Source organism: Salvia miltiorrhiza, chromosome 5 (genome assembly GCF_028751815.1).
Source record: "Salvia miltiorrhiza cultivar Shanhuang (shh) chromosome 5, IMPLAD_Smil_shh, whole genome shotgun sequence".
Taxonomy (NCBI): domain Eukaryota; kingdom Viridiplantae; phylum Streptophyta; class Magnoliopsida; order Lamiales; family Lamiaceae; genus Salvia; species Salvia miltiorrhiza.
The window spans coordinates 21,902,103-21,913,320 of record NC_080391.1 but is presented as its reverse complement, the minus strand read 5'-3'; the positions used below and the strand labels follow the sequence as shown (position 1 = coordinate 21,913,320).

General features: G+C 35.7%; 1 protein-coding gene across 1 annotated transcript; it reads right to left on the bottom strand.

Moving 5' to 3' along the window:
• Positions 1–2,523: 2,523 nt before the first annotated feature.
• On the bottom strand, positions 2,524–10,650 carry LOC130986723 (probable acyl-activating enzyme 16, chloroplastic). The gene is given in 13 exon segments (XM_057910216.1): positions 2,524–2,835; positions 2,936–2,993; positions 3,412–3,557; positions 3,721–3,800; positions 4,098–4,257; positions 4,882–5,019; positions 6,131–6,211; positions 6,291–6,344; positions 6,446–6,604; positions 8,935–8,999; positions 9,002–9,039; positions 10,303–10,370; positions 10,501–10,650. Coding segments are annotated over 13 exon segments (1,245 nt in total). The 5' UTR covers positions 10,597–10,650; the 3' UTR covers positions 2,524–2,733.
• Positions 10,651–11,218: the final 568 nt, after the last annotated feature.

Sequence of the window (11,218 nt, the reverse complement as noted above, 5' to 3'; positions counted from 1 at the left end):
AAGTTTTAAATGAATTCACATCTAGAAATTGTTAGTCGTGAATTCAAGCTTTAAAACTTAAATTTATGACTAGCATTATTTTTAGTTGTGAATTCACCAAACTGATTGTGAATTTTAGTTTTAATTGTGAATTAATAGATCTAGTTGTGAATTCAAGAACATTAAATTCTGAATTCATAGATCTGATTGTGAATTTATAAATTCGATGGTGAATTCAAGAACACAAATTTCATAATGATATTATCACATCTCTAAAAGTTGATGAGCGCTTTGTAATAAATGTCACTTTTTTAATATTTTTAAAAAAAGTTTATCTTCGAATAATACAGATCCGGGGCAGGCGGCACATCGTCATCTCAGCCGGTGGTTGCCAATCTCAGCCGCCTCTGCTCCACCTCTCTCTACACCATCCCACGGCGGAAAACGGTGGAACATTCCGGTAACTCATCGAGATCGGCAAAGAGCAACTCGTTCTCATCCAACATAGTAATATTCGGAGGCCTCAATCAAGGATGATATGGATGATGCCTGCGCCAAGACTCTTATTTGCTCCCGTGGGGAGATGGCTAAGCAGTTCCTTGCCGGGCAGATGGACCAGTGGAATACTAGTGGCTGGGTGAAGGAGTACCATCAGTACTTGTCTATTCGTGATGGCACTGCATCCGATGATGATGGTGATGTTGGCGGTGAGTGACTGCATCATTTTTCCTTGTATTATTCGACTATGTACGAGCGTGTTGTGCCTTTAGACTATTTGTGTTGTGAACTTGTTATGCTTTATGTTGTTATTGTTGTATTCGTGTTTGATTTGGAGACCTTTCTAAGACTTATGTATTTTTGTTTTGATATTTTCTGGCATGGTCGGCTTGGTTGGGGGGTTATTGTCCTTATATATCATGTGATTGTGGTATTTGTCTTGGTATACTCTAAGTGTAGAGAGACTTGTGATGTTCACTTTTGCTAAACTTTTTGAGAATGGCGGGGTAGACATAGTAGTTTTATACATCGATTTCACAACTAGAAATAATGTTAGTCGTGAATTCATAATTAGTAATAGTATAATCGTGAATTCAAGTTTTAAATGAATTCACATCTAGAAATTGTTAGTCGTGAATTCAAGCTTTGAAACTTAAATTTATGACTAGCATTATTTTTAGTTGTGAATTCACCAAACTGATTGTGAATTTTAGTTTTAATTGTGAATTAATAGATCTAGTTGTGAATTCAAGAACATTAAATTCTGAATTCATAGATTTGATCGTGAATTCATAGATCTGATTGTGAATTTATAAATTCGATGGTGAATTCAAGAACACAAATTTCATAAAAATAAAATGATATTATCACATCTCTAAAAGTTGATGAGCGCTTTGTAATAAATGTCACTTTTTTAATATTTTTAAAAAAAGTTTATCTTCGAATAATACAGATTCGGGGCAGGCGGCACATCGTCATCTCAGCCGGTGGTTGCCAATCTCGGCCGCCTCTGCTCCACCTCTCTCTACACCATCCCACGGCGGAAAACGGTGGAACATTCCTGTAACTCATCGAGATCGGCGAAGAGCAACTCGTCCTCATCCAACATAGTAATATTCACATACTCGAAATCAGCAAACCATTCAAATTCATCATTCTGGATTGACAGATCCACTTCCTTATCAGCAGATCTCACCAATGGAGAAAATTCCTTTCTAAAAAGAGGAGAGAAAGAGAGAGAGAGATGAGAGAGAGCGCGTGTGGTACAGAGAGAGAGAGATAGAGAGAAGAGAAAGAGAGAGGAGAGAGAGAGATCGTGCGAGAAAGATGAGAGAGAGAGAAAGAGGAAAGAGAAAGAGGTGAGTGCGTACAGAGCAGAGAAGAGAGAGAGAGATAGAGAAAGAGTGCGCACACAAAAAGAGAGAGGAGAGAGAAAGAGAGATAGGAGATATGTTATATTTTTTTTTGAAAATGTGTAGTGTATTTGTGATGAATTGATGATGTATTTGTGAGTAATTTTTTAAGTTTTAACACAAAAAAGTGGGTAATTTTTAAAAATTTTATTTGAGTGGGTAAATTTTAATTTACTATAAGAAATAAGCTAGTTTGATATATTAACTTTATAATAAAAGACATTTTAGTCAAATATATCACATCTTATCCCATACCACGTATCAAACAAGCCCTAAAAGTAGAATAATACTAGTTTGATTTATGACCAAACAAAGACTCTCCTTTGTTAGAAGTCTTAGGTTTAATCCCGCTTACTTACGGTGATGTTAATATACTTTAGGTGGTGCTGTATTCTCACTTACGTGTAGTATTGTATTGTTTGGTGTTGAGGTCCCACACGCATGACATTTTTCGCCTAGCATGCGGTGATGTTCCCACCATTTGGGTGGTGGTGAGATCCACTTGCGTGCGGATTGCATAACTGATTATTCTAATACCTCTTGTAATTTCAAAAAAAATTATAAAACTCTGTATTATAGTCGAAATCACTGCAACAATAAGTAGATACCTCTCAACATTTTATTAGCAACTCCATTTATTCTGGATAAATAGTCTTTACTATGATACTCGCAAACATACTTTGCAGCAGAAACATATAAAATAAATTTTATTTCTTACAAATTCTTGTGATTATGTATAGGATTCTTCTTCCCTCTTAATTCTAACTACCAGAAGGCTAAAGTCTCTCTCTCTCTCTCTCTCACACACACACACACAGACAGACACACACAAAACCAACGTCTATTAGACAATTCCTTTGTACAAGTTGTCGATCTGCTCTTGGTACAAAGACACGACACGATCTCTTCGAATTTTCATGGTAGGAGTCATTAAACCACTATCAATCTGCAGTGGAGTCGGAAGTCATAAACTATGATCAATAATGCATTCAATGGTAGATTTACCTAAATGTTTAACTATTGATACTGATGCAAGCAAGTTTTACCGTGAAAGGATCATCAACCACCAGGATTGGTCCAACTTGAAACGAACAGTCCGAGGTCCTGCAAGAAAAGCAAAATTACATACTCCTGTCACTAGATTTCATACTATTTGGGGACGTTTACTTTGACAGCTTAGATAGATAAAATTGTGTAGCCTAATCCACACCATACTTGATGGATCAAGCTATTCTGGACTTGTTTGATCATGTAATCCTTCAAACACTCTATCATATGTGTACTAATCTAGTAATCTTTTCTCCTAAATTTATCATTAAAACAGAGTCCGAAGCTGTTGGAGCAGAAAATATTACTTTCCTAGAATTATATATATCCGAGCTGGAGCTCAGTTATTTGTTAACTGACTTGAGATTGAGAACCCCAAAAGGAAGGTATTAGATATTTTTTGTATTTGGTTTATGACAAAAAACATTGGTTATCCAAAATGAAATAAGGAACTTTGTTGAATCAGTTTTCTCACCATTTTCTCAACTCCTCATGCAGTAGATTAGTCTGTTTCTGCTTGCTAAGCTCTGCAACATCAGGTTCCACCATAGCCAACCTTTTAGCTTGTGATAGGATTTCTTCTTTGTTTGGGACAATGATAGCTCCAAGTCGTCGTTGATCCTGCACATCATCGGTACCATATCAAGCTCAGATACAAATTCTATTGTATACCGAGTTATAATGTTCTTAAATACTAATCCCATTTGCACTAGTACTTAATGTTTTATTAAGAGGGAATAAATGGCTAAGATAGCCGATCTGAAAATAAACTGATTATATTCACCTGGCCAATGACGACAATCTGTTGAATAAGGCTACTTCTAAGAGCAGCTTCTTCAATCTCTGCCGGCTCCACATTCTCACCTGCCACAACCACTACTTATGAGTTGGAATAAATGTGAATTCTGTAAGTGTCGAGTTGTTCTAACTCTTGTTAACAAGAAAGGGATAGATTTTGATCTAATTACTCCTCCTATAAGTGCGACACATTCAATCAATGTTTCTAAGTCCTCTTTGAGAAAGGAATAGTTTTTCTTTTTCAGTTTTTTTTTTTTGTTGGGGGGGTGGATATGGTATACTTCATCTCACTCTAATTTAAATTCAACGAAGCATGTAAACTGAAAGCAAAACATATTGAACCGTTAATATAATGATTATTACCTGTCAAAAGGACTATTGTATCTTTTGCACGTCCTTCTAGAACAATAACCCCACCAGATTGACGACTTCGTCCTCTAGAATGAGGAGGACAGATCCAGCCAATATCCCCAGTATTCAGCCAGCCATCTTCATCTATAGCTTTTTTTGTCGCGGAGGGATTCTGATATCGAACATCAAAGAAATTCATTAGTTAATTACCATTCTATTTAACTTAAATATCAAACAACGAGCTGAAGAATGCTAAATCTGCAGATATATATGTTAAGCTGCCATGATTTGGGGAGTCACCTGAAAAAACATAAAGTTAACACAATGATTCGGCTATGCATCCCTAGAAAAAAGAATATTTTTTTCCTATATAATTCTTTAGTACATACAATGAAATGCCATGTAAAAAGCCTATTTTTGGGGAGTACGCAAGGAGTCAAATCAGACAGCCTATAAGCTGTTTCAAAATACAATATGTAAATCTACAAGGTATCGTTGAAAGACATATTATTTGGAATCATCAATGGAATTCCTCAAGTGCACGTTAGGTCATTTGAGGCCAAACTCATAAGATTTCTGTGTAGGAGATAGGATAACCGCATAACTTATCCGATAAGTATTTTTTGAAGCAACAAAGAGAAGTCTATCCTTATCTCATAAAAGATTAAAAGTCTGTTCTTTTCAGCCTTTGTCAAAACCTTTTTATGACCACACTATTTGGAAGGTTAAGTTTAAATTGTTTGAGAGCAGACCTCAATATGTAATGTCAACATACCAAAATAAGAGATGAAACTACCTTGTAATAACCCTTCATCACTTGCGGACCCCTTACTTTGACAATGCCTTTTGATCCATAAGGGAGAACGACATCTGTTTCAGGATCAAACACTTCTATTTCTGTATGCTTAAGAGGATGTCCGATTGAACCAAGAACCTTCAAACATTAAGGCTGTGATATCATCAAGATATATGCCATACAAGAACATATATACTATGAAAATGTATTAGGAATTAAATTATACTACTGCAAATCCAAGAGAGAACAAATATAGTAATTCAAAACTAGATTTACAAGAGATAATTTTCTATACTCTATAAATGCATAAATGTTCAGTTGTTTATACAGTAAATTGGAGGAGGAAAAGATTGGGGTTTAGAGGATGAGAATGTAAATGGCGAACTTTTACTCACAACCATAACACTAAATTTCAATAAATGACTTCAATAGAGTCCTTAATAAAGGTATGGTTTCCAAAACCTCCACTGTTTTGTTTTTCTACAGAAACTTAATTAGATATTCTCCCAGAACAGAAAATCAGAAGAAACAGAATAGCTTTTAACATAAAACTATCAGACTGTTTAAGCTCTAGGCAATAAGTACATTTATTCCACTCTGCAAGGTATGGACATATATACAATTTGCATTTTTTGTAACTCTAGAAAGCAACTCATGAAGTTGTCAAGTAACTCATGAAGTTGTCAATTTGTGATACTTTTGGAATGTGAAAACATTCATTGGCACCACAAGGCACAAGCACCTCCAAAGTTCACATGTTTGCAGAACAGCTGGTATTTCAGAAGAAAAAGAAAAATTTCTCAAGGGATTATTGCCAGCACAAATTGCTGCAAAATTTCAATCCTATGTAACGCTCCCACTTCCAGAAAAGCAGTTATTATTTTCTCATAATCCTGGCAGGCCACAAGTATTTTTTTTAATTTTTTTTTCCTTAATAGTCTTTGTTAGATTGGTAAGAAGAAATTTATTTGACTCTCCATTCTCAAAAGATGTGGTCTTTCCAGAAACTATGTTATTCTCAAAAAGAAGAAAAAATTCTTGAAATAAGTAAGGCCAGCATTCAATCAAATCAAGTTTATCCCCAAAAGAAGTACATTAAACGAAACGGCCTCTACTCCAGTCCTGTGACAACCTTAATTCAGCATCACTTCACAGAATAACGAAACAAAAAGGTTAAACTTCATCATTTTATAATTATTTAGCAATGCTAAATTCCATATACTTCTAATGCAAGAATCATGTTACTTACGTTACAGTTTAGTCTTCGAGCTGCTACCACAGGAGATGATTCTGTTAGGCCATATCCATTTTGAACTTTTACTCCAATAGCCTGTGTCAATAAAACATAGAGAAGTTAAAATTTGATCCAGATCCATGGTAGCATTGACCAAACAAAACGCACATCTCACCTCAAAGAACCTGTCAACATGTGGGGGCAAGCTGCCGCCTCCACTTATACCAGCCTGCCAATTTCGAAGATTTTTTTTGTAAATGGAATTTGATGGTCTTCTTCTTGATGATTTGTTAAAGAAAAGGTCTACAAAGCCATATATGAAACACAAACCTTTGAAATTCCAACCGCGGATTGAATTTTGCTATAGACAATTTTATTTGCTAATATATGTAGTGGCCACAATATTAAAACAATGATCCTTGCCCATAACCAGTCAAACACTGCAGAAATGTGGGAAGGTTGTTCAAGATTTCTGGTCAGACATTTCCCCTAGGAACAGACAACAAAACAAAATAGCGCAGCACTGAAAATTAGAATGCAGTACTGCAAATAGGAAAACTATTTAACAGATTATATCAAGTAACAGAACCCCTGACAACTCAAAAAGAAAACAGAAACAGAACCTCAAAGAACATTTTGTAACAGCAGATAACATGCACAAATCAAAATCGAGTAACATCAATATAACGCCATATAGAACAATTTCAATCAACACATTTTGCAGAACATTGAGGGACTTTATTGGGGTAGCGATTTGATAAGAAGGAATCAGCTGGAAGTATGCTATATGGAGGAAATGGGCATGAAAATGAAGTCAGGCAAGATTAAGGTAAGCAATGAACGGATGGTGAATAGGCTCACTTAAAGGCAACAACAATAATACCAGAACATACATCTTCCAGTTTCACATTTGTTTTCAAAATTCAAACTGTATAAAAGTGAACAAAATATTCATCACCATTTTCAACCTCTCAGCATTTTAATCCGTTAGGCATATAAGTTAGAGAGTCCTAACTTGACCCAAAACCATGGTCAAAGGTAAAGGGTTGACCCCCTCTTATATACAATTCCACACTTTCATGTGGAACCGATGTGGAATATCGTAACAATCCATCCCCCATTATGACTAAGCATCAACGGATGGCTCTCACTCTGAGGAGCCTTCGATCGACCCAGGCCGGTCGCCCATCTAGCCCCTGAAGTCATGCGGCACTCTCCCCAGGTAGCCTCTCCCTATAACACCCTAATTTTTAACAAACTGAAAAAATTTCTAAATACTTTCTATCTTTATATAACTTATGGCCAAACCTCTAGACTTATTAATTAATCGATCCTTACACACTGAAAATTTTTCTTTGAAATTTCTTAAGGGCGTAAATTCCTTGTTGATGACTTAAGTATAATAATTGCTTTCTTGACTAAATATTACTCCCTCCGTCCCACTTCAATTGGCACACTTGCCTTTTTGTTTGTCCCACTTCAATTGGCACTTTCCAAATATAGTATGTGGTCCCTACCTTCTCTACACACATTAAACAAATGGCCCCCACCCACTTTACACAACCCTTTATTCTTAATCTCCGTGCCCAAAGTAAAAGTGCCAATTGAAGTGGGACGGAGGGAGTATAACCTAATCTATAAAGGACTACAAAATCTATTTTTCGCTTAATAATCACTATTATTATTATTATTATTATTATTATTATTATTATTAAAATTTAACTTATGTGTATATAAAAAAAATTCTATAATAATCTAAATAAGTGGGATGTTAACACTCCCGTAAACGTCCTGATCCGGCAGGTTGGACCAAATTGTTGGGCATATAAGTTAGGGAGTCCCAACTTAACCCAAAACCAGGGTCAAGGGTTATATACCATTCCACTCTTTCATGTGGAACCGATGTGGGATATGGTAACACAATGATGAAAGAAGCCTTTGCTGGAAGGACATGGGCTCTTTAAACCAAAAGATATTTGGTTACCTAGTCATCTACCCAAAGCAGGCCTTTTTAAGATTAGTGGCACTGAAGAAAGAAACTATAGGCCCTATGCTAACTAGAATACAACACAGTTGCAGAAGCTCTTCCAGTATTGCCTTCATTCAAGCTAAAACTACTGGTTTTGAGCAGGTTTGCATAGGAAAGTGAAAAAGACCAGTACACAGCATACAAGCCTAGAAGTTTTAAAGCATTACCTCATCCACTTATAGGGCCAGATTACAAATGTTCAAATTGATAACATATTGCGCTTTAGAGAGATTTTGCAGATTAGCTCTAGAAAAAGAGGTTATTTAGGGGATGCAATTTAAAATATCGGTGGCTGCCAACATGGGCTTAAAAAACTAATGTTTAAAATCAGAAACAAATCATATCTCTGTCCAAATCTTATATATGATGGAAGTATATGAGAAGATAGCAAAAATTTCAGTTTAAGATCTTTTGCTTCATCAGAACATAGCGACCATCAAATTTTATTTGAGTTGTATTTGAGCTGTCAGACAATATTGCGGTTTGAGATGTATAACTTAAGGTGAAAAAAAAATAAGAATCTGAAAATAAGTAGTTATCAGAGATCATATTTGATGATCACAATATTCTCATAAGATCTAATATGCATATTTACACTTCTTAGAAAAATTTAAACAAAAGTAAGCAAGACATATCACTCATTATTTGTAGCAACCTAGTCAGTTGAATTAGGAATATCATATTGAGCAACTGAAATAGATGCCCAAATATGTATGTTCCGATATTACCAAAATGAGTTACCATCATCATAATTGCAACAGGTTTGAAAAGTAACACCAGTTTAAGATACCTCATAAATTCTTCTTGCCTCCATGTATGTGAAACTGATCTTTAAGAATAAAAGAGCAACAAGTTACGAACAGCTGAACTAGTTTTGATCTGCTTCTGGATCGCACTGCAGTATATGAAGTAAAGATTGATCATCTATGACAAAGAGTGGAATTCATTGGAGCTAAAATGGCAGAAAGGTTGGGAAAATGCAACACACTTAAAGAAGCAATGGGTTAATAATCCTAGTTTAACTTTGAACATATTCAGATTTACCGCCATTTGTGGTTACCAGAATCTGATTTGGTAGTGACCTTGTTATGCAGAAATTCACCAAGTTGGAATTCTTAATTTAGCCACTGATTATTCATCATGATGAAGAAGCAAAGTGAAGATGTCACCATATGACAGATATCAATCGAGGATACTGACAAAAAAAGACATGGAGGCAGATCCATATCACCATTCTACCCTTACTAACATTTAGTAGATTGTCTCCTTTTCAAAGTGAAGCGCTTCAAGAAACTCATAAATGTTACCAGATGTACATCTTCAATTTTGATCCTTCTTTAGCCTAACATTGCTAAAGCATGGGATTTAGCATGGGCTTATAAAAACTTGTACGAGTTCCACTTAATGGGTTTTAACAAGTGGTACCAGAGCAGGCTCCATAACATCATGGAAGGGCAACCCGGAAATAAGGGGTATATGTAAGGATAAAAAATAAGGAAAAGATGTGGGCCCATGAACTAAAAGAAAAGTGCAATACTTTTGGTGGACGCCGGAAATGGCAAAAGTGCCATAATTTTGTGGATGGAGGGAGTAGTTATTAGCGTCCTAAGTTCTACTCCCTCCGTCCCACTATAAGTGGCTCAAAACTTTTTGGCACAAGAATTAAGGAGAAGGTGAAGTTGGTTAAAAGTGGTAGGGCCTACACCTTTTAAGGGTTAATTTTTTTTTATTTATGGAAACAAGCCCTTATAGTGGGGACGGCCCAAAATGGAATATAGGCCACTTTTAGTGGGACGGAGGGAGTACATTTTATTTTCATTGACATGACGATACATTCTTTAATGTGGAAGAAATATTGCTAAGGAAATTCTATTTACTTTGCATTGGTAAAATCATTTGTATTATTTGAAATAATGGGTGATCTGCCTGGTCAACCACTGGCCCAATTAAATGACCAGTTCGATGTCCGGTTCGACTGTTCGAGTTCAAAAATATTGTTTTTGTCTCAGAGACTTCCCTATAACCTAGCTTTTGGGGAAGAGTCTACCTTAGTGGACCTTCTAATGATGTTCTGTATGGAAGTCACATTCCCGACTCTCATTCCCTTCAAATATTTGATAGACTTATTGGGAAAGAAAAATTGTGAGGTAAGCTTCACCTGTAAAGTGTTTCATATACCAAGGGAACAGAAATAACATAATGAGGTTGGTATCGGCGCAAATCATCCTGCAATCAAATAAATTATCAAATTATTATTATTCACTTAAGAAAGTAGATTTATAGTTAACCTGATGTAATCAGCAAACAGCCACTTGATAATGCTATAGCATTTGGTGACGAAGGATGAATTACATACCCTTAGGTTCTTGACTGTAGTATATACGTGCTCAATTCCAAGAGTAAATATGAAATACTCACAAGCTCGTTCATATGCATGCCAAGGCGGCAGCATGCTCAGAAATCTATCCCCAGGAACAGCTGGCACAATGTCCCATAAGTTTTTAATCTACGCAGCACAATCAAATATCTCATCAGATGGTGTCGTTTGGAACAAAAATTAGAAACCTTAGTAAGAATCAGACACAGAAAATGAGAACAACAACTGAAACACAAAGCATCTGAAACCTGAAATCAATTAAATTGAATGATATATTACAAGATGCCAAATCCTCTAGTTCACTCTATATACCCCAAATTGTGTCGAAGTAGAAAAATAACATAGTTCGAGCAACAAGCTTTTCGAACATTTGATGATACCTTATGTCCAACAATGACAAGGTACAATGTGTACAATAATCACATGTAAAAATAATAAATTCTAAATGAGAAATGGAACTCTATGTATGCAACTAATGTGACACTGGCATATTGTTGAGTGGAACTGTGAATGTCCCCAATAGAAGATAGGTGATCATTTCCAAAAAAAATAGGCATGTTGTGTACTTGTTGCAATAATAACATCTTTCAATATGTAGTAAAATTGACATATCCAAAAAAATATGACGACTGAAAAAGTGACCTGGGCATGCTTTTTCCATGTTGGCAGGATATTTGTTTGAGAAACTAGGAATTGT